We start from the raw sequence: 24,512 nt of genomic DNA, 5'->3' as shown, positions 1-24,512 counted from the left end.
TGCCATACCTAAAGTCAATAACGAGCTTTTTCAAATGAGAAGCCCGCATAAGAACACCTTGCACTAACTTCTACCATCTTTAAGCTATTCAGGGGGCCTAACTGCAGAGCTGCATCCGTATCGCACACACAAGCCAATGGCATTTATTTATTTATTTAGCAGGAAAACTTGCGAGTTATTCAGCTAAATGCCAACTTTTGAATATTTTGGGAACTTATCCGGCTGAAGTTTAGCTGAATAATGTAAGGGACATTCCTGGGCGGAGTTAGCTGGTTGTAATGCCCCTTACTGAGCACGTCCAGCATAGCGCCCTGCACTTTGCTGCATCCGAACGTCCTGGCTAGGACTTCCTGTATCCTGGGCCCTTTATTTCGGTCTTGCAGCCGAGGCTTCCTGGGGGTGCCAGCTGCTGACATCACATCCTGACTAGTAAGTGGCAGGCCGATACAGCCTGCTCTTGGACGCGCGTTTTCCCTTACCCCTTATTCAGTAAGGGAGGGAAAACGCGCGTCCAACCCATGGCACCTAATAGCGCCCTCAACATGCAAATGCATGTTGATAGCCCTATTAGGTATGCGCACGGGATACAGAAAGTAAATTGTGCAGCCAAGCCGCACATTTTACTTTCAGAAATTAGCGCCGACCCAAAGGTAGGTTCTAATTTCTTCCGGCACCGGGAAAGTGCACAGAAAAGCAGTAAAAACTGCTTTTCTGTGCACCCTCCGACTTAATATCATGGCGATATTAAGTCGGAGGTCCCGAAGAGTAAAAAAAGTTTAAAAAAAAATAAATTTTTTTTTAATTCTGCCCGCGGCTGTCGGGCCGAAAACCGGACACTCAATTTTGCTGGTGTCCGGTTTCCGAGCCCGTGACTGTCAGCGGGCTTGAGAACCGACGCCGGCAAAAGTGAGCGTCAGCTGTCAAACCCACTGACAGCTGCCACTCCTGTCAAAAAGGAGGTGCTAGGGACGCGCTAGTGTCCCTAGTGCCTCCTTTTGCCCGTTTTTACCGCTGGGCCTAATTTAAATACTGAATCGCGTTCGCCCGCTCTTCCGCAGACTTTACTGTATCGGCCTGTAAGTAAGGAAGCTCTGAGCAACCAGGCGGTGCCTCAGCAACAGATCCTCTCGCGCTAGTTGTCTGTGCTTCTGGTCCTGCCTTGCCCAGCCTCATCTCGCCATGCTTCTGTTCTGCCCAGCCTTGTTTCTCTGTCCTGATTTGCCTTGCCTCCCTCAGCCTTCCTCGGACTGATCTTTTTTTTGCTGTCCTGGGCTAACATCTGCCCTTGCTGCACTGTCTCTCTGCCTGGCTTGACCTCTGCCTGGACTCCGACCTTGCTAGCTCTCTGCCTGCCCTGACCATCGCCTGGATTCTGTACCTGTCTGTGCACTGCCAGCCCAGACACCTGCCTATAGCCTCTCTCTCCTTGCTTTGTGGTGCATCAGCCGTCACCTGCTAGGGCCTGGTCCGTGCTCACCAGGCTGCTTCAAACTAGCAGCGGCCCAAGGGCTCACAACCCCCGCAGCATGATGCTGGTTAAGGTATCCAGCTATCTCTGGTCATGCTGTAGAGCTGGATAAACGTATACGGCTGTCTTTAAAATGGTGTGGTATATTCAAGGGTGAGGCTGCACCACTGAATATCCTGCCAAAATCAGTCGGATAAGTTTATCCAATTAACACTGCAAGAAAGCCAGTGGCTGAAAATGGGCCCACAGTGCACACATAAATTGTGCTGGCACATGGGGTTATTGGGCGGCGAAATGCCAATGCTTAACTTTACCCATATCGGAACAATAGTGTAAGTTCCGCATGTACCTCTTCAATTCACTTAAGTTATTTATTATTTAATGTGAATTTTCCTTTCAGCCATGTTATTTATTTATAAAAAATTTGATATTCTGCCTGTACCCTGCAGGTCTCGAGGTGGATTACAATCAAATTTATGTCACAATTTTCTGTTACATTTTTGATTGAGATGACAATAAGCAGAGATGAAGACGAATCGGGGGGGGGGGGGGGGGGGGAGGGCGGGAGTGGGCATTTAAATAAGACTGGTCAGGTGATAGAAGAGTCTCTGTTGCTGTCTGTCATGGTTTTAAAGTGAAATTCAGGAGAAGGCCTGGCGAGCTCTTTTCCTTAAGACAGAATAAATCATTTTGAGCTGGGTGGGTAGTGGTATCAATTTCCATAATTTGGGGGCAGAGCAGCTGAACGTGCGAAGTCTTGGTGCAAGTTAATTTGGCAGAAGCTGACGGGGTAAGGGGGGGGGGGGAGAGGAAAGGAAAGTCACTTGGGAGGAACGCAGTTCTCGTGTGGAAGTGTAGCTGAGCGGAAGCTTGGAGAGATACCCAGGTGCTGTTTGAACCTCTGAAGACACGGCAGAGAGTTTTGAATTACATCCTTTACCTGACGGGGAGCCAGTGCAATCGACTTGAGATTGGCCTTATGTGGGCAGTCTCTTTGGCCTATACAGCGATTCTGTTGGGGAGGGCAGGGGGAGGTGTAATTGTGATATTTTGATGAATTGTTTTGCTGAAATGTTTCATTATTATTAATTGAACTTAAAAAATTTTGAAGGAATATTTATTGAACACTACTCCCACCCTAAAAAAAAAGAAACCCAAACAAACCCCATGCATGCACAGATTTATAACATGCCCCAACCACTCACCTCCCCGAAACGCCAAATTTACGTGCGTCATGCCCTTACATGCATAGACTCAGGCAGTTTAATGCCCACTTACACGCATTCAGCCAAACTCCCCGCGTACTGTCTTAATGTATGTGCGTAGGTACTGACTCGGCTTTTGAAAATGTAGCCTGGAAATGTTGGATGAAATTGTTTTCCCCCATACAATACTTTATTCTGCAATGACAGAATGAAGCATTAGCCTCACCTTGCAGGTACGGCACCTGTAATATGGAGAATTACAGAAGTCCGATTTAGGTTTGTGAAGAAAGCATTTCTCAAATAAAAATGGGATAGTAAATAAAACCAAAATATTGTTGTGAAAAGCATTGTGCAATCCAGCTTTGTGCCACTAGATGGCACCTCCGATTTGTGAAGTGATCCACTACAGCATATTTCTCTAGCCTCCCCTCCCTGTTTATGAGTATTTACGGGGCAGAGAACACTATAAAGCTAAGAACTGTGAAATAAAATAAAATGGGATGATAGCTGTGGATTACCAACATGTCCTTTGATCCACGGTTCGGAAGCCACAGTACAGGAGAATTATAGAGTCAGGTACTGCCAAATAATACTGCACAGCTTTGGCTAAACTAGCACAAGTACGCCTAAAGCACAAAATCACATTCTTCAGCCATAACTGTCAGCAGAGCGTGTTGGCTTCCTCATTCCTGCAGTGCCAATAGGTAGGACTTCAAAAAAATCAGGGATTACTATTTGGCAATGTTTAAAGCCCAAGTGGGTGTTCCTAGCTTCATAGCGCAGCAACGTTTCTCTGGTGCCAGCAGCCCAGCAACTTCAGCCCTTGACACCGCTGTGCTGCCTCTGCTGCCACACATACTGGAAGTCAGCACTGCAGGGAGCTCAGATCCCCCAATTTGGCTTCCAACATAGCCAAATAATCTCCAGTTTTAGAAAGCTCAATCAACAAGATAGTGCTGGAAGGAAACAGGAAGCCAACACATGACGCTGGAATCTGGGTCAGCAACAGCTGTGACTGAAAGCTGTGAGGCCCATTAAACATGGATGCAAGGTATAATAGTGGGATCTGGCAGTACAAATTAACTTGTTCAGCAATTAACAAGCTAGAAAGTAGTTTTCAATGGCATTTCCACAGGTAAAAAACAAAGCACTAATATTTGCTTGCACGGACTACTGTAACACACTTTTCCTAGGATTACCATATACTACTATCAGACCACTGCAAATACTACAGAACTCGGCTGCCAGAATACTTACTGGAAAAGGCAGAAGAGATCATATCACCCAGACACTTGCAGATTTACACTGGCTCCCAATAGAACAAAGAGTGCAATTCAAAACACTATGCACAATTCATAAACTAATATATGACGAAAATGCTGACTGGCTAAACACTGCACTACGATTACATGTCCCTCAAAGAAGTCTCAGATCGGCCAATAAAGCTCTGCTAACCATACCCTCAAGTCAGAACAGCAAAGTTGACCCAAGTTAGAGAGAGAGCACTATCTTTGGCAGGACCATTATTATGGAACACATTACCACTGGAATTAAGACTAATGAAGGAATTAAAACTCTTCAAAAAAGACTTAAAAACATGGCTCTTCAAGAAAGCCTTTCACAGTGAGGTCGCTGAATAACAACAAATACATACAGCTGATAGTCACCTATAAAAAAGCAGAATCGATTATTTTACTCATAATTAAATATTACATTAAAAACAGCATACACATATATGATTATCCCAACAATCATACAAATAGTAATCCAACCCACTTCTCATTTAGAGTATATTATTGAACTATGTAAGCGTAAAATATTGGCACCCCATGGATAATTTAGAAACCAAACCAAACCTTTTTTTATGCCTAAATGTAAACCGTTGTGATGGTGCATTACTAAATGACGGTATAGAAAAGTTTTAAATAAACAGTAACACTGCCAGCCCGATGTGCTGGCAAACGCGCACATGTCCCTTATGCCTATCAGTTTACCTGGACAGAGTAGAGATGTTCCCGGGGACGGGGTGGGAAAGGGATATGCAATGTACAGGAACACTTTAGAATTTTCAAAAGCCTGTACTTCCCTCCCCTCCCCCCCAACATCTAACCGCACACTTCTAAAGGCAAAGCTGAGGCGGACTTTCCCTTTGAAAATCAGTGTCAAGTCCTTAGGTAATCAACTGCAGCAACGCAGGCAAGTACAAAAATTACCCCGTCAGTGCTAAGGAAAATCCCACGGTGAGAGGGTCTGGGACAAGAGGGGGAAACCCCCCCCCCACTACATGTAGAAAGAGAATCTATCAACAGCTAAAGATCAGGAGGCGCCGCCAGAGCACCAGGCCTCCCCCTCTGCTGCCGTACGCCACTCAATATGCACAGTCGGCGCATTTATGGATTGAGAAGTTCTGTTCTCGGGACACAAACTGTGAGATCGCCAAGCAGAAAGGGGGTCTGCCTAAGCAGGAAGTATAAAACTGGTAAGAGGAAGCTACCGGCCCCCTAGTCCCCCCCCCCCTCACAAAAAAAGAAGATATGAATGAAGAGCAGCGAGGCCTCCGTCCCGATGAACTGCACAAGAACGGTAAAGCAGGGAAGTTCTTAGGGTCCCTATTATGGCTGCACAATAAACTTTCTGCATTCCCGGCTATGTCAAAGGACATAAAACAGTAGAAATATAGGGGGGGGGGGAAGCTAGCCCCCCCCCCCACGGCTCCCCTTCCTGAAGCCCACCCTCTGTCCTTCCCCCCTACCCCCTTCACCGCTGCCCGGAGCACTGTACAGTCATCCCGCTCTCAACGCAACGCTGGATGACTGTACCGAGCTCCTGGCAGCTGTGAGGGGGGGTTTGAGGTGGGTTTACAGGACAGGGCCTACCTTAAAATTCTAGTTACAGAATTCAGGGAGGGGGAGATAAGAGAGCAGAGGCTTTTCAAACCTATAGGCTTGCTATATTTTTGGAATATTTTGGGGGAGGGGGGAGGAGGGAGGAGGAGGAAGAGGGGGATTGGCCACAATGGCCAACATTTTTTTCATTGGGGTGGGAGGATTGGGCAGGCAAGCTAGCTAGGGTTTTTTGGTTTTTTTTTTAAAGCTTGGATCACTACTTAGTCAACTTTATTAATTCAATAGAGCTGGTTAAGGTAAAGTATCAGGGGAACATGTTCCTAGATAAATTTAACCCTGCTCTTGGCCACGTAAGACTCAGCCAAATAAATTATTCCGTTAACTCTAAATATCCGAGTTGGCCAGATAAGTTATTCAGTTAAGTCAACTCCGCCCTGGAATGCCTCCAAGCGATCCAGAGAAATTTCATCCAGATGGCAACTTATCCAGATAAGTGGCCAAGATATTCAGGGGTTTATCTGGATACTGTAATTGCCTTTGAATATCGACCACAGAGAGTCTTATCCCAACATGAAGTCCACCTCTGAACCAGAATGGATTGAATGTGCAGGGAGGCCTCTCCGGGGTCTGGTAATCTGACAATCCACACAACTGGACACCCCCAGTGCTGCATGGATGCTCCCTGCTTTGAAGCCAGCACCAGAACACATGTGAACCCAAGTAACACAGCCCATGGCAGGCGCCCACAACCCTGCAAAGATGCACAAGACAGACAATGCCACACGTAGACATCGGCTCTGCAGAGAGATCCTGATGAACGATAACTACTGCTTTCCTAGGTCAAAGCAGCACAGCGGGCATCTCTTCCATAGCTCGAGGAGAATGCAGAGAGACCAGTTTGAAAAATATCATATAAATACCCCAGCCATGAGAGACTCGTTATCTTTAAATCAGCTTCAACTACACCCCACTGGTCCTGAATTTAACACTGAAACACAGGTTGGCTGCACCTTGGCCTGCCTGCATCACAGAAACTTGGTGTTTCTCTTCTTCTGAATGTTCTCACTTTTAGCATCAAAAAAGGAAGAGGAACCAACGGAATGAATGCAAGAAATGCAGGATTTGCTGTATCAATTCATTAAATACAATGTCCAAGGCAATGTTTAGGCAAAAACGTTGCTCAATTCAAATCCACCTACCGTACTGCGCCCGACTCCCTCCCACAAGATAAGAGCGCTCAGCTGTAGACCTTTTGCGCACAGCACTGACTCTTCCCTTGTGTGAGGGAGCGGGAGGAATATTGCTTTCTTAGGGAAGGTGGGAGGGGGTGGTCAGGCAGTTTCCTCCTGTTCCTTTGGGTTTCCAGTTCAATTAGAGCAGGCCTCTCCTGGGGCTATGGCGCCATAAAAGCCATCCCCCAAATGGTTACCAGGCTTTTATTACCTCATATTTTAAGCCTCTCTCATTTTGTCTAGGGGCCACCAACTGTGCCACGTCCTGACCGCACCTCCCAACCCGCCGAGTACGGCCTGTAGGTGTCGCTGCTGTACAACAGCAGGAGCTGCCTTCTCTCTCTCTCTCTTGGGCAGTGCTGGCTCACGGTACCTGTCAGCAGCAGCCTGTATTGGGGAATCCTCTGAACCGGCTTCAGCAGATAGTGCTTGAGCGCCAGACTGGCACAGCGAGGGCTCACCTGAAAGACAAGCAGCCAAAAAAAGGGGTCAGGCATTAAATCCCGGCCTCCTGCCTCACAACACTCTTACCTTGGCTTGGTCCCAAAATGTGAACACTAGCATCACGATTCCAGTTACAAACACAGCTGTCGCTCTGCTAGGATGCAGAGGAGAGATACAAACAGGAAGGCGTTTATCAAGAATTTTCTCTGGAGGAGAAGTTAATCCAGGTTGAGTAAGAACACATGGGGGAGTGGGGAGCTGGTGGTGATGATTTAAGTAGAGGCAGATTGGTGAGCTAACTGCTTCTAATCTGCTGTCATCTACCATGTTATGTGTATTGGCCTCAGTATTTATCCCAGCCATATACACATGGGTTATTTACCCTGACAAATCTAGAGTACATTTATCTGCCCCACAATCTCTTTCAAAAGTTTGTTCAGTATCCAGTGAGCATTTCACAATTAAAAAAAAAAAAATTCTCCCCATCTACAAAACAGCGGGCACAAGGAATCGCTGCACATCTGGGATATCATGAGACCAGGTTATTTGGGAAGGAGACACTTGATTGATCCCAGCTCTTTAAGAAACCTGTCACAGAAGCATTGTGGTACTTGCAGAGCGGATTGGAAATGGAAGAAGCCAGACGACGACACCCTCAATGCATAGGGAGGGAAGCTCAGGAACCAGGACCGAAGCCAGTCTCCCCCCACCATAAATAGAGCCATAAAACATCCCTGAAGTATGCCGAGCAGAGACCACAACAAGGAAATGTGCCTAAGGCCCGCTGAGAATACGAGCTGGGTGTCACGCAATGCTTTCAAAAATCAAAAATAAGTACAGGTGTGAACGGTTCCCCTTACCTTATGGAAATCCTTTTACAAATTCAGGCCTAAAAGCCTTGAAAAAGTAAACAAAACATAAGAACATAGGAACATGCCATCCTGGGTCAGACCAAGGGTCCATCAAGCCCAGCATCCTGTTTCCAACAGTGGCCAATCCAGGCCATAAGAACCTGGCAAGTACCCAAAAACTAAGTCTATTCCATGTAACCATTGCTAATGGCAGTGGCTATTCTCTAAGTGAACTTAATAGCAGGTAATGGACTTCTCCTCCAAGAACTTATCCAATCCTTTTTTAAACACAGCTACACTAACTGCACTAACCACATCCTCTGGCAACAAATTCCAGAGTTTAATTGTGCGTTGAGTAAAAAAGAACTTTCTCCGATTAGTTATGTGTGGTTAAAAAAAAAAAAAAAAAGTACCACCTCTCCACAGCGCACTGAATGCAGGGAAGCAGAGGGAGTGTCAGACAGACACCCTAAGTATTACGGCGCTGGGGGGCTCGGTTCACAGAGCTTGCAAGCCTCGATCTGTGCCCAGAGCTCATGGCAGGTTCCATCTCTTGGACCTTGCCATCAACTGGAAGGCTACAAATAGCAAATACATCCTTTCCTTACCCGCCCCCCACACCTTATATCTCTCACTGTGACCACCTGCTTACTTTTCAATTCATAAGACTTGGACCATTACATTTTGTTATCGGTCGATGATGGCACAACATGTACCAGGACTGGTCCCTGGGGGAAGAAAAAAAAAAAATCAAACTCAGAGGACAGGGCCTTCTCTTCCAAAACAAGCCACTGTTTATTATGGAACCTTCCCGCCCCTCCACAGATCTGTTTTCAGCTAGATCTCCATCAAGGCACACAAAGTGTCTTGAAAACCAACATCTATGCTGAGGACACCAATGAGATTTTTTTTTTTTTTTTAAACTGCTGGAGCTGATACAACACTTGGACAGAAAAAGGGGCATCCGCGCCACAGGGTTTCTCTACTGATCGGAGGCAACAGAGCACAGAATCAAAAGCAGAAAAACGTGGTACCAGCTGGTTACTAGTGCACATTCTTCCACTGACATTATCCTAAGTGAATTAATCCCTTCCGGAGGAAGTGGTGAAGACTAAAACTGTGAAGGACTTCAAAGGGGTGTGGGATAAACACTGTGGATCCATAAAGTCTGGAGGATGAGAATGAAGAGCGGGTGGCTTGCGGGAAAGACAGCTACTACCTGGAGATAATACCCTTATTCAATAGACATATACACGGTTAATGCGACTCCAGCATTGCTCTATGCTTCAACGGCAAGAGGAAATGTAGAAAAAAGGATTTGCATTCACAAAAAAGCGAGGAGTAGCTTGCTAGTTACGGCGGTTACTACCCCAAACCAAACATGCCTAATACTTCACTTTCAATGCATATCCACATCCAGTGTAGCCCTCTGCTTCAACGGCAGGGGGAATGAAGAAAAGTGGATTTTATATTCAGACAACAACCAACAAGGACTGAATTACACAGTCTGGGTAAACAAATAAGCATGGGTGTAGCTTGCTTGTTACGATGGTTAATATCCCAAATCAATTAAGCCTGATACTTCACTTGGAATACATATCCAGTGTAGCCCTCTGCTTCAACGGCAGGGGGGAACAAAGAAAAGTGGATTTATATTCAGATAACAACCAACAAGGACGGAAATGCACAGGCTGGGTAAACAAATATGCATGGGAGTAACTTGCTTATTGCGGAGGTTACTACCCCTAACCAATTAAGCTAGATACTTCACTTAGAAGCAGTTCCAGCACTGCTCTCTACATTAATGGCAGGAATGGAAGGGAAATAGAACCAAAGGTTACATTAATGGCGGGGGTGGAAGGGAAATAGAACCAAAAGGTTACTAAAGGCCAAGTATGAGAGAGAGAGAGAGAAAAAAAAAAAAAGTGCGATAGCTTGCTGGGCAGACTGGATGGACCATTTGCTCTTCTTCTGCCATCATTTCTATGTTTCTATTAACACAACTGTAACTGAGAAGCAAACCCAATGCCTCTACTAACCCTTTATCTTTTCTGTTTGGGAGATCAGTCGAGTCAATTACATGGTTTGTGATAAGTCGCACGTCTGGCACTAGGTCCCTCTCAGCACACATTATTTATTATGTGCCCGGAAGAGGAAGGTGGAAGCATGTGCTTGGCAAATGATCCCACCGTATTGGCAATTCAAAATTTGCTTTCTTCTGCTTTGTCATCAGTAGGAGGGGTGGTGGGGGGAGTCTATGGCCATCTTACTGATCTATAAGGCTTTTGTTTTTTTTTGTGGATTTTTAATTTGGCAAGCTATGAAGCTCGATCGGGGTTCTGCGATGCCCATGGCAAGAAGTCAGCATAGCCGGCACCTTTGGAGCCTCAGCTGGGTTCCGTGGCTTGCCAAATTAAAATCCATGAAAACACAAAACACAGGCTTGCCAACCATTTCATTAATTTGTTTTTGTTGTTTTTTTATCCATCCCCTTGCAAAAAGTACCCAAAACAAGATACGAAATGATCAGCAATTTAACAAAAAACAAAGGCGACAACACACAACCACAGACCACATATACCCATCCCAATCCTACAAAATCCACCTTACCTCTAACTTAAAATTTCCTTCCTCCCACAATCCTCTCTGATCAAGCCCTCCCAATGAGACTCCTTCTGCTAAAAAACCCTGCCTCCCTCAGTATCCCTCCGCGAGTCGTCAGAGCTTTGCTCTCACACAGTCACAATCTGACCCAGCACCAGGCCAGGAACCCCCTCACCTGTGATGTGGACAGCTGGGCCTTCAATTTACAACTAAAACACCAAAGATCACTTATCCACCTAAGGAGGCAACCTGTTGCAGAGAAAGGGCACAGCCCCAGAGAAAGATCGATTCCTCGCCCTAGCAAAATTGAGCGCCTCTCAGTTAAAAGCATCTGAAGCAATGACCCTGCTTGCGAACACAAAGTACGAGAAGGCGCAGAATTCTGATCTCGGATAACCTGGGCCGAGCCCCCGAAAGACTATAAACTCCATGGTCAGGACCTTAAAGTCAATCCTCGCTGTTGCTGGTGATCAGCGAAGACTGAGCGAAACTCGGGTAATGTGCTCACAAGATCCACGTCCAGCTAATCACCAAGGCCCGCAGTGTCCTGAATCAGCTGGAGTGGCTTTATCCCTTCTAGAGGTAAACCCTAAATAACATGCGTTACAGTAATCCAACCTAGTGCTAACCCCGTAGCATACATCACACGAATAAACTCGGCCTGCGAGAAATATCGTCGAATCTGGCGCGGTGAATGCAAGTAATAGAAACTTGGATGGACGTATTCAGAAGCTCAGAACTCGGGTTTTAAATATTTGTCCCCCACACCGGATAAGTTTTAGCTGGATAAATCATTACATAGATAAAACGTATCCTGATAAGGAAAGGAGATAGGGTGGGGGCATTTCAGGGGCAAGGAAGCAGGTCTAAAGTTTGCCAGATATGTTAAAAAGAAACAGACGCCTCTTGGGCCAGCAGTAGCCTGATCCCTCCCCACCCTCCAAGGGAAAAAGAAAAAAATGTGAGAGCCATAGTGGCCTGACCCCCCCTCTTTCCCTTCTTACAAAACGGGGGTTACACGAACACCTCAAAGCTGCTCATCACCCCCCCAAAGGAGGAGAAGTCCTTACGTCCTCCCGCGATGTTAAAAATAATTCCCCCGACACTCTACCTTGCCCCCTGAGAAATGAAGGGCCTGACAGCACCCCCCCCCCCTTCCTCCTGCCCAAAAAGTTACAGACACTGCCACAACCCCCCCCCCCCCCCCCCCAACTCCCATGCAGTCCCACCTGAAGCAGTAAGGAAAGCAGATTCCCTCCTCCCGGATAAGCACCCCCGGCTGCTCTGACATGAACGCTGCCGGCGGCGCACGATGCCAGGGGGATGCCCATAGGGGGAGGGGGAGGGATCAGGCCACCGTGGCCCCGACATTTTTTCCCTTAACTGGGGTGGGGGTAAAAAAACCCAAAAAATCACACACATCGGCCCGCTGCGAGTCTAAGAGGGCTTTCTGCATTTTGTAGTTATTTTTAACTTAACCAGATATATTGAGAATACAGCCAGTCAGATTTAAAAGTAATCCGGGTAACTTTAGCCGTCTGCATTCAGCGCCATGGCTACAGTTCTCCGGGTAACTTTAGCCGAGTACGTTCAGCACGAACAAAGGCTGCTGCGCCAGGGTCTTCTCACGGAGGTCGGCTGAACTCGCCCGCAGCGCCTGGCTTCCTGCCCTAACCAGGGGGGGGGGGGGGGGGGGGCGGAGCAACATAACAGCCTTTTTATAGCGCTCTGTAACCCTATGACATTATTCACAAATAAAAATACCAAGAGATGCTAATAATAATCCTCAAAGTCCTCCACATCCAGTCTGTGCTGCTCCAGGAAACGTTTTCCCACGCACTGAAAACAGGCTGCCGAATTCTCCCTCAGGGCAGGGAGGCAAGGAGTCCTCTTCTCCACCTGTTTAAGCGCACGCGCAGGCTGCAAGGTTTATAAACCCTTCTATCCTTCCCTCCTGCCCACCGCCTCTCCCCCCTCCCAATATTCAGTCTGAAATCTCAGAATAAAGAGAAAGAGGAAAACGCACACGGGAATAGAGAGCGCGCATCCAAAGAAAACAAACGCATACTTCAAATTCTCTGACCACAGCGGCAAATCCAGGGTTCTTCCTGCAGTGTTCATCCAGCAGAGCCACGCACTTGTCAAATTCTCGGATGTACGTGGAGTACATCTTTAGGTAAGGGCCCTTCTTTACAAATATATCCGCGATTTTCTGTTGCTCGTTCCTAGAAAATACACAGAAGGGTCTCAGGCAGCACGGATGGGTTACAGGAAAAGAAAAAAAAAAAAAATCGCTCATCAGGAGGGCTGCAGATCATCCCCGGAAGAAGAGGACCCTCTGGGTTCACAGGGGATTCGCACAGCAGCACAAATCCTGTGACTACCCCAGAATACCATCCATACGCTGCAGACCCTCTCGACTGTGCCCGCTCCTGAATGACGCCTCCCGCCCCACGAGCAGCCACGAACTCTGCTGTTTTGTCTCCCCTCCCCCGCTGAACCTCAAGGCCTGAAATAATATGAGTTTAAAAGTCCTCCCGGTCACCTAATTCCTTAGCTCAGAATTTAGCCTCAGGCCTTACCTAGCACCTTGCCCCCAGGCACTCTCCGTACTGTATGTCTAGTCGATCCCCCTTGCATGTTTCCCCAGTCGGGTAATGGTCAGGGAAACTCAAGGCTTAGGCTAAAGGATCCTTGCACCCGGCAGGAATCCCGAATCCGAGGAGCTGTGGAAGTGCATCGTTTCTGGGGCCAATGCCACTGTCTGCCCACTGCTTTTATATTAACAGGGGCACTGGCAGAGTCTGCCCACTGGCTCACATTAACAGGGGCAAATGTAGACGTGTCCGTCACTAAGAGGTGAATTTTAAAAGCGCTGCTCGCGTTAAAAGGTCTGTGTACGCGAGTATACGGGCCATGTGTGAGCAACGCGTGTTTTAAGAGCCGCAAATTATGTGTATATGTACTTGCGTGTGTTAAAAAAAAAAGGGGGGGCTGAGTTGGAGTTTGTCAGGGACATTCTGGGAGGGGCCAAACACTGCACTCGTAAGTCCGTATTTTAAATCCGGCGGCTGCAGCGTGCAGTGGGCCGTTAGCCGCGCACTTTTACTTCTGCTCCTGATGAGGTGTAAGTCTGCATTAATAGTAGGAACCTCTGTTTAGGCCTAAAACGACTGGATGAGGGGGGCCTGGATCACCTGGGGGGAGCGCAGGCTGAAGAATCAGAGGGGTCTGGATGACCTCGAGGTGAACTGGGCAAACCGGTGAACTAACTGGCAAAACTGGGCCTGTCCCTCGCGTGAGCATGTTTTAAAACCCACTTACCTGCGCGCGTTAAAGCCGACGAAGCGCTAAGGAAGATTTGCAAAACGTTTACTCAAGTAACCTCAAAATCAGGAGCACACACATGCGCGGTAGGCGTATTTTAAAATCATGCGTGCCAATCGCACGCAAGATTTAAAATTCCAGCGCCCGTGTGCCCGTACACGTGCGTTTGAGTGCCCGCACGCTCATCTTAAAGTTAACGTCTAAGGGAATTGCTTTTTGCATCCGGTCTATGCATGGAAAAGAAAAAAAAAAAAAGTCTATTAAGGAAACTTTACGAAAGGAGCAATCTTCAAAGTAAATGTCAGCAAAGAGGAACCTGCCCCCCTCCGTGCTCATAAAAACCAGTCCATGTAAAACACACAGCAATCGGGAGAAGAGGGATATTTACCAGTGAAGCATTCGGTCTTCCAGCTCTCGCAGCATATCCCGGTTGAGTTCATACAACTGAGGCAGGTAGTACAGGATCTGGCTCAAGACCTTATCCTCAATGATGGTCTTCCCCAGCTGCCTGGAAGCGTGGGCCACCGCATCCCGGAAATCCTGAAACGGGACCAAAATAAAAGGAATCCTGCCAGCAGGTCTCTCTCTGTACACCCATCGGCACACACCACACGCACGTACGTGCGTTCACTGCACGACTTCCCCTGCAATGCTCGGAAGCGACTCAGCGGGACTACAGGAGAGAGCAAAAGCTCCCAGTGATGCCTAGGGAGCTGCTACTATTAGCAGATAGCTCTAAGCCCATGTCTGCCAGATATCTGTGGCTTTTCCCACATTCTGTTAGCAAAACAAGGCATGCCGTCCTGCTGCACCCCCCAGCACCCGCTGTTTCAGCCATTCCCCTGGCACACTGGCAGAGTCTAGTCATACTGGAAAATAGCTGGCAAGCCTCAGTTAAGTCAGAAGCCTTGGCCCTGGAATAATTAATGCCCCGTGGTGTTTCGTGTCATCCTTTTGATGAACTCCCAGGGGAGGGAGTTCATCGAGAACGGGTTAACCCCGGTCCTCTGACTGGGCTCCACCCTGACAGGCTGCGTCTCCAAGCCAGAACCGCTCCTCAGACCGCTGACAAAGGGCCACAATGGTTCTTGTTTGGACCCCAAACAAAAATGTAAGATTCCTACTATTATCTTTTTTTAAAGTTTAACATCAGTGATCTCAGAAACGGCTCTCCAGCAGCCCAGGTGGCCCCAGCTGAATTTGCAGGGTGACCCATACAGCACTGGGTGAGTCGGAGCGGCCCGAAGCCAGGCCTGGATTTTGCCCACTGCACGCATGGAGTTCTATGGGAAAAAAAAAAAAAAGCAGGATCTACATCTCCCCTGTGGATACAATTACCCTACGCGTCTGGCAATAAAATATTTGAGCTTCAAGCCCTCTGTGCTTGGTACTGCAAAAGCCATTTCTCTCCTCCTAAGCCAGGGCTGCTCAACTGCAACTTACCATCTCACTCAGAGGCCGAGGTGAAAAAGTGCGCGTTAAAGCTGTGCGCACGGGCTAACTCCCGATGTGGTAAGCTAATGGTAGGCTCATGCACTGGGGGTTTAAAAGAAAAAGCACACAATTTGGAAAATGTGCGCACAAACCGGAGTTAAAATGAGCGCTCAGCTTTTTGCACAGGCTGAGTGCACACTTAACTTGGGAAAACAGAGTCCCGCGTATTCAAAATATTCTTCACATTTTGATACAGTTTGCTTTCTCTTTGTACACTGCTTGCATATTTATATATTTCAATACTCCGCTTTTCCTCGGGGCAGCAAGGTGGCTTACAGCAACGTAACATGATAAAAGCATACAATGAAGCAAACGATGAATCTAACACACTACACATTCCCCCAACCCCATAACTCAGTGTACTACCTCTTACCGAATAAAAATTAATCCAATCTCACCCCTCAACACCACCAAAATATACTACGATCGCTACAAGCTCCCCTCCAAAACCAAATCGCGAAAAGCATTCCTCCCAGCCTCCCCCGCCAATCCAGATCACAATGGGACCTTCCCTCCCAGTCAATCTAACGGCCCCCAGTGAACCATCACATTACCCTGGCCAGCCACCAACGCCGCACTTAAGCGCCCACCATCCACGTACTGGCAGCAACTATTTAACGCAAGGCTGCTTGAAACTGCCAAGATCCGAGCAGTTTCCTGAGCTTGAGGCAGCTGGTCCCATCACGAACCTCAGATGCCAGGCCAGGGCAAAGAGTGGGAGCAACACAGCTGTATTTATTTACTCTTTTATCTTAATACCCCGCTCTTCCTGGCACATCAAAGCAGGGAGCTGCTAGAAACAAGGTCTAGATGAAGGCGAAAGCTTTCTCATTGTCCCATTTTCTGCAGGAAGAGGAGGAGGGGCTGGGACCGCAAGCCAGCGTTGGCTCTCTCAGCTGTGCGGCAGGCGGCTTGCAGGGATTGGTTGTGGCAGGTGCCGGGCACAGATCTGGCCCAGTCCTCGGGTGTGCATTGGTTTGGTTGTTGCCGTTCCAGAGCTAGGAAGTGAATGGGCACGGCCGTGACCCTGCAGTGGATCTCTGCACTCCTTTGTTCTGGGGGGGAGGTGGAAGCAACCTCTGATAGGGGGGAAAAAAAAAAAAAAAAAAAGAGTGAGAGAATGTGTGTGTGTGCCTGCGTTTGCATGTGGTTGGCAGGGATGGATTCCTGCTTTTGCTGCCCCCTAGGCACTGTTGTTGCCTGCTGCCCACAATTCCCGACCTCCAACTCCTCCTCCGCCCCCATGAGCTCCTGATTCCCCTGTTGCTCCTCCTTGTAGTGCTCAGATTCAATTTCCACTCCAACCCGCACCTGTAATCCTTTCCCTTCTCCCACCCTTCCACAGAGTTCAGGGTTCTGGCACTACCACCGCCGTCATCATAAAACGGTCAGCGTGGGGCCAGAGTCTGGCCAAGGCATGAGTTCACAGCCTCTGGGCTTCCGGTGTCTGTGTGTGTGTGTGTCTGTGTGTGTGAATGTGTTTGAAAGAGAGATCTGTGTGTGTGTGTGTGTGAGAATGTGTTTGAGAGAGAGATCTGTGTGTGTGTGTGTGTGTCTGTGTTTGAGAGAGAGATCTGTGTGTGTGTGTGTGTGTCTGTGTTTGAGAGAGAGATCTGTGTGTGTGTGTGTGTGTGTGTGTCTGTGTTTGAGAGAGAGATCTGTGTGTGTGTGTGTGTGTGTGTGTGAATGTGTTTGAGAGAGAGATCTGTGTGTGTGTGTGTCAATGTGTTTGAGAGAGAGATCTGTGTGTGTGTGTGTGTCTGTGTGTGCGGGGGGGGGGGCAGGCTTATATTCACTGATTTATGATAACAGTGGAGGGAGGGGAGTGGGATCCCTGCGTTCCGCAGACAGGAGGTGGGAGGGAATCAAATCAAGTCAGATCAGGGAGGGGAGGGACGGCGAGATTAGAAGTTCACAGGCCTGAAAGGGGTAAGGAAGTTTGCCGCCCCCAAAAGATTATTCTGCTGCAGGCACCGGGGGCCATGGGAAAATCCATGCCTGTGTGGTTTTGTTGGGAGGGGCGTACGCCGCACTATTTTCAGCACATCGGACAGGCAGGGGGGATTAATGCCCACAACTTCCTTTCCAAAAGTATAATTCAAGCTCCTTGTTACACCGGCAGCGAAGTCTGGGCACAACATACGTGCACACAACCTTTCGTTAACCATGTGCGCACAGCACGGCGCACCTTACCACAATCGACACACCCCCCACCCCAAGAGGAGGAAAAGGCGGAAAATAAGATCCTAGCTTCTGAAACCCGCACAACTATCTCGGTGGACTTTGTTATTCCACAGTCTAATTGCTGTTAACGCCCAAGGCAGTGCCAGGACTTCTCACAAGGAATCCCCACAAGACTTTGCTGAGCCTCTGGCAATCCTCCGTCTCCTGCCAGATGTGCTCTGAGCAAGCTGCTAAAAGGGCAGCGAGATAAGTTCTATATTGAAGATGCAAAAAAAAGAAGCTGCTGGCAGAGGCACAGTGCAGCCCCCTCCTTCTGGCACAAAACAGAGGAAGCAGTTTTACAAACTGCCCCTGTGTTCGCTGTAACGGGTTTTTTTTTGTCAGATCTATAAAAATACCCGCTGTGTTTTGGTTACAGCGTTCTTGCAGCAAATACACAAAACGCTTCGGCCAAATGTTCATCCTGGCTAGTGCACCTGTGGAAAACACTTCGCACTTCCACGGCTATCGGCCTTGCCAGCAAGCCCAGATGTTCTGCACAGGCTGGAATTAAGATTCTCTCGTTCCTTAAGTGGCGGGACAAAGTTGCCAATTTTCGCTCCGATTTTGGCCTCGTCGGCTTCCCCCTCGAGAGGCTGCTCACCCCGGGTAAAGCCCTAGGTGCCTGCACGCTGCGCAGTGTCTGCGCTGCACGGAACGGGCTGGCCCCTTCCTTTCCGAGAGCGGCTGCGTTCTCGCCGGCTGGGCCTTGCTCCCCAGGGTTTGTGCACCTAACTTCTACGGGCACGACTCTTACGCTCTTAACTCATGCTTTGTGCATTCAACAATCGTATGTTTTCTACACACAACAAAGAATATCAAACATGTTTTGTGTGGCTAAATCATGATTTTTAGGAGGACCACCCTGCTCCCACCACAAACTCCACGTTCAGTCCCGCAGACTAACACTAGCCCCAGAAACCTTGCACTCCACCTCTGACCAGGATTAAACCTCCAGCATTAAGGAAACGCCCCTCTCTGCATCTGGAAGCAATAGCTGGATGAACATGAGACTTGCATGGAGGAGCACTAATTTTGCACACAGGTTTACATGTTTTTGTGCTGAACTTGTTCATTGGGGTAAGGCTGGGCTAACAAAAATGTGCGCAGAACCGCAGGCTAACGTGCGTCCAGCCCGGCGCACCTTATAATATCAGGGGCCTGAGGAAAGCAACAAGAGGAGAGGGCTGTGCCCATGGAAACCTGACAGAAAGCCCGCTCCTAGGCTCCCCCTGCCTCCCTGAGACCTCTTTAAATCTTAAACTCTGGTTCCTCCCTTTATTGGTGTCAATTAGATTTTCAGCTCCACAAAGCAGGGACTGTCTCTGCAGCACTACAGAAATGCCTAACGAAGTACCAGTGGCAATTAACTACTGGACCAGGCCAAAACGGGGACAGGCACTGCTTTTGTTTGCATGAAACAGACTCCTCATCTCGCGATGAAGAAATGAACTCTACCGTCTCAAAAGTTTACTGAGATCCCCTAAAGCTGTCATGAGCTGGGCCGGATGGGAACCCCCCCTCTCCCTCCCCCAGGTCAGCAAGAGAGATCCCCAGCCCTAAGGCTAGGGAAGGCTACAACTTGGCCACTGGACTTTAACAGGACAGGACTTTTTTTTTTTTGTGTGTCATTGGTTTCCTGCTATCTAGCAGGCTGAAGGAATGCAAAAATAATAATAATAAAAAAAAAAAAAAACAGAACAAAAAAACCCCCCCTAGTGCAGCAATGCAGCTTTGCTGAAATACGTTTGCTAATAAAAAGCAAGCACATGCAGCCATTTTTAAATCCTTACAGAAGGTTGGGGGGAGGAAGGAGAGGGAGGAACCAGTTTTGACCCGGCATCATTATTCCTTGCACACCCTGCATTGAGAAGGTTGCCCAGGAGAATTTTATCCTGGCACGGGCAGGCTGTGCCAACACCACTCTCTCCTGACTGAAATAACTCTTAAGGGTTTCTGGCATAAGCCAAAACATCTTCAGCACAAAATAAAATGTTACCTAAATAGTTGAGAACTAGATTAGACCCCCTAGACTATGTATACATTGGCCTTGACCATAAGCACGTTTGGGAGCGCTAACAGGCTATAAAGATACCACAAGGGCCTTCCATATAATGGACAAACCGATGGTCGGTTTAACACCGACCCCCCCACCCGTCAAATAAAGCTACCATTACAATTATTCAATAGCATTGTCCAACTAATTCTGTTTCTCATCTTTCATTCAAAATTCTACAGAATGGGACAGACCCCCCCCAGCGGACAACCTACCCCCTCCAATTGTGTAGCAGAGGCTTCTCATCCCTAACCACGGGTGCACGGCAGAACCAGGGGATAACTCCCATCGCTACTCACCACAGAAGTGCAAGAGCGGACAGCGCAGGAGGAAGGACAGACGTGGCACTCGATACAGAGAGCGTGGGTACAGATTGTTGGAGATAAACAATGCGTGGTAAATAAGTGGCGATTGTTTTGGTCTCATCTCTTATGCTTTGCGTGTTTTAGATTTTTACTCATATTGTTATATGAGATGTAAAAGGTTTTATGGATGTGTATTTGTAAACCACCTAAAATTGTGGCTAGAGCAGTATAAGAAATGTTTAAAACTAAATCAATCAAATTCTGGTGTCCCCCACTATCTGGCACTTTGTAAAGTAACATAAACCCCTGTGGGTAACTCCTTTTTCAGGGCCATCTTTGAGTGCTGCAATGTAGGGGAAGGAATAGCTGTAAATCTGGATCAGGATCTTCTGCTCACGAAAGCCTCATCCCATAAACGTGCCCCAAAAGAATCGGTTTACTGACAAATAATACAACAGCAGAAAAACAAAAAAAAAGAAGCCAGTTCAGCCTTTAGGATTCTCCCCAAAGGTTTGTTCACAGTTCAACAATACAGAAATACAGCCCAATGGAATAAATCTGAGGGGGGGGGGGGGGTCCCTTCTGGACTCCCCTGCCTCCAAGATCATTCCAGAATAATTTCAGGCCCTGCCGTCCCTGCAAGCGCTGCTCTGCAGTCCTTCTGTAAAGGCTCCCTCTCTCTTCTCCTGGAGATGGGTGACCTCCAAATGGTTCAACCTACCGAATCCCCAACATCTCTTGCAAAAAGAGAAAGAAAGCAGCTCACGGCTGTGGATTTCTAACACCACACTGGATAGTGGAACAGAGGGCTGAACTTTCCTGCCTTGGTAGAAAAAGCAAAGAGGAAACTTTCCCATTTCCACAATATAGAAGGAAAAACATAGGAAACAGACCCACTCTGTCTCTGTGGATAGACAAGCAGCCGCCCCCCCCCCCCCCTCGGAGAACTCTCTCCAGTTAGCAGACTCGCTGCCTCTCTCCAAGGCACTCAGCTCCCTCCAGGGTCTCACAGAGATTCCTAGACAGGCACTGAGAAAAGGGAGCCACATATGAGCTGGAGGGAATTGGACCATATCACATCTAGAAGTACTCCCCTTACACATCTCCTGCTGGTCATTTCCAGGTTAATTGGTCCTTTTCTGCCATCATTTTCTCTGTTTCTATAAGTCTAAAAAAAAACAAAAAACCAACCCCCCACTCAGTGCATACGCAGCAAACCTTTTTGTACCATAACAGCACTAACTCCCAGGATTCAAACAGTAACCACCCCTAACTATGAAATATTACAACAGGCCCTGGAACACCAATACATCTCCTAGCGGGAAGTGCCGATTGAAAAACAGAACAAGATGGACAGCTATCAATCCCTACACAGAACCTGCAGCTAGCAGAATCTCTTATCTTGTAAAGGAGGCCTGTGAATCCTCCACTACGGGCTATGCTCTTCCATCAAAAGGGCATATTGGAGGTAATTTTCCAATGCACTTACACACACAGAAGCTGGTTATGGGGGATATTTCAAAAATTATCCTCTAAGAGATGCACATTTCCCAAAGCTGATGAATAAAATAATAATAATAATTAAAAAAAAAGAATAAAACTCTGTATAATCCCTGGGGAACAGGAGAAACTACAGCTACTGCAGCAAAATATGCTGGATCCTGATGTCAGGCCAGAAAGGTGGAAGGAGCAATTTTCAGAGGCATGTAGGGCAGGGACAGTGGAGTTGCCTTGCTAGTTTCTCCCGTCGGAAAATTGTACTTTTAGCTGGATTAAGGAGGAGCATTCCCGGGGGATGAGTTCAGGTTGGGGGAGTAAACAGCATGGGTACATTTGGATTTTCAAATAACTGCATGCGGCTTTGACCCCAAACTGCCAGCTGCAGAAACAGAAGGGGGCAAAATGTAGACCGGCAGCTTCTAGGGGATTTCAAAGAGAAATCACCCTTTAAAAATTGGCTGCAAGCTATGTTGGTAGAAAAGTTACTGCACACCTTGCAAATCGCGTGTTATTCAAAACAACCCCCCCAAAAATAATAATAAAATAACTGGAGACAATACTGAACATCTTCAGAATCCTGAAATGGCTTTTATTTCCCTTCTATGCTGTGGAATTCTCCCCTATTACCACTTTATTAGCTTAGCAACACACATACAAAATTTGTCGTACCAGTAAAGTTCCCCTGAGTCTGAATCGTATCTTGATGGGGCCTGCCAGTCACAAAGCTAAGAGGAGAACGGCGTGCGGCTGTTCCGAGCTTTTCAACCCCGGATCTGCTCAGTTTGCAAGTTAACAGTGCCCGAAGAGTTGTGGACACAGTAGCCATGATCACAAAACGTGGTAAAATACTTAAGAGGTTTCAGCACTGTGCGACTCGGAAAAAAAACAAAAACGTGCAAGAGTAGAAACACGGAAATTGGTTGCATGAATGGAATCTTCATCATCCATGATGCTGGCAAGAACTCACCAGAGCCTGTTACTCTGGAACACAGTCAGTAAACCAAAAAGGATTTAGCAGACTGAATTTTTTTCCCTGGTCAGATCAGTGGCCACGGTTCCGTGGGACATATCGGGAGGATCAGAAACGTAGAAATATTCCTTAAAATCATAACAACTCGCTCTCATAAACATTTTACCAAAACTGCCTTCATTTACTACAATACAGCAGAATTTGTTTGATGTCCGTCCGCTGTTCCAAGGGATTATTTTGTAACCTAACTTCAAGAAGTTCATAAAAAAAAAAAAAAGAAAAAAAAAAGTGCTACTTGCCAAGGCCAGGGTTGAAGGCCTGCAATTTGACACATTCATCTGATCAGCGAGATTTAACAGACAAGGAGAGATACAAGGGTTGGAATGGATCAAAAGTTACAGCCTACAGTATCCAGGTGAAACATTGCACCTAATTTTGCTTTTGAAAACTGCCACAGGTACAAAGTCCCCATGGATTTTTGCGCCCGTTTTTCCTGCAGGTAAAGTTTCTATAGAAAATACAATCTGTGTGTGTAAGCTGAAAAATACATTGTATATACATGGAACCCTGTGCCTACTTTTAGCCAGACTGAGTGAGAAAAACTTGTAGGACACCAACCCAATCACATAAATGGCTTTGAAAATTGCCCTGTTAAAACAGTGGGAAACTGGGCCGGCGAATAAACTAGGCTAGTCGAAGTAAATCATTTTGTAGGTTACTTTACAACAAACCTCTACAACCCTAATATATTCCGGGATGGAAAGAGCAGGCTGCTGTCAGATTCTACGAAGCGACAACGAAATCAATGATTCTTTATAGATCGCAAACTGTTTCAATGTCGGGAACAGGGTCCAAGGTGCCCTGAAAGTTTATGTACATTGCCTTTGGATAATTTAGACATTTTATATACTGTTGTTCCATGTATAGATCCCAATGGTTTACAAAGTGACATTCACAGTTATAACTCAACAAACAAACAATGATTGGTTAGGGAGGTAGTATTCCTGTACAGGCATTAATATCTAGTGAATTTTCTATTATTAATAATTAAACTAGTACATAATTCTTCTCTTGGTCCAGTGAAAGATACTACAACTGGCAAAGAATCCAGTTTTTCTCCAGGACTAGCACAGACCTTTCCAGTAATTAAGATGTTATAAACTTACAGGCCAATTTTCAAAAGGGATTAGGCTCTTAACTTTTGTAGTTAGGCTCCTAAATTGGCTCTTTAGAACCTGAGTTCTTCAATTTAAGTTCCTAAAATGATGGTAAGCTGCAAAAGCTTAGCTAGGGTGAAAAAAAAAAAAGGAATGTGACACTGTCCATTGCCATGGCAATTTTATTGGGCGAACAAATAACCAGTAAACCTCCCAACTAGTTTTCCTTCTCTGCAGTGACATAGATAAAGATACTGAGGGAGCTGAAAAATAACAAGATGAATAAAGGGCCCTGGGAGGAAGGAGAACTTGCAAGCTAGGACAGAGAAATCATTGTTGGCTGTAAATAAACATTTAACACTGGCAGATAAAAAAGAGAAAGATCTTTACTGAGATGACTCAGGAGAGTGCGATTACCAGCAAGGCAATACAGGAGCAGCCTCAGAGAATGCTAGCGATACAATAAGTTAAATAGGTCACCACCTCCAATTTACACACTAATGAGTTAATTTGTTTGTTTGCATAACATTTTCCCAACTGGTTGGTTTTATAAAATTTTATCTCATAATGTTAATAAGATTGAGGCCCTTTCAATCTTATACACCAATTACTGACCATTTTTCCCCATAGACATAGAATAGGAGAAAAGCCTTAGTAAATCAGGCCCAAAGTTAGGGATTTAGCTCCGATTTTCAGAACTAGGCACCTAACACCTAGGAGCCTAAATCTTGGCACATGAATAGCAGGCCTAAATTTAGGACCCTAAATTTATGTGAATTTTCAGCTGAAAATAGGTGCCAAACTTAGGCACCTACCTTAAGAGCATATAT

At 46.8% G+C, this 24,512-nt stretch overlaps 1 protein-coding gene across 2 annotated transcripts in view; it reads right to left on the bottom strand.

The window, feature by feature from the left end:
- Positions 1-24,512, bottom strand: part of FGD6 (FYVE, RhoGEF and PH domain containing 6) — a 131,358-nt gene that overhangs the window by 57,188 nt on the left and 49,658 nt on the right. For both annotated transcript variants that reach the window (XM_029601594.1, XM_029601595.1), the window contains exons 6-8: positions 14,366-14,517; positions 12,719-12,875; positions 7,125-7,212 (exon numbers count right to left, since the gene is read on the bottom strand). In XM_029601594.1, coding sequence (XP_029457454.1) covers positions 7,125-7,212; positions 12,719-12,875; positions 14,366-14,517 — 397 coding nt within the window. The remainder of the gene's footprint in view (positions 1-7,124; positions 7,213-12,718; positions 12,876-14,365; positions 14,518-24,512) is intronic.

The sequence above is a fragment of the Rhinatrema bivittatum genome, chromosome 4, assembly GCF_901001135.1.
Source record: "Rhinatrema bivittatum chromosome 4, aRhiBiv1.1, whole genome shotgun sequence".
In the NCBI taxonomy this organism is placed as follows: Eukaryota; Metazoa; Chordata; class Amphibia; order Gymnophiona; family Rhinatrematidae; genus Rhinatrema; species Rhinatrema bivittatum.
This window is presented reverse-complemented; position numbering and strand designations above follow the sequence as displayed.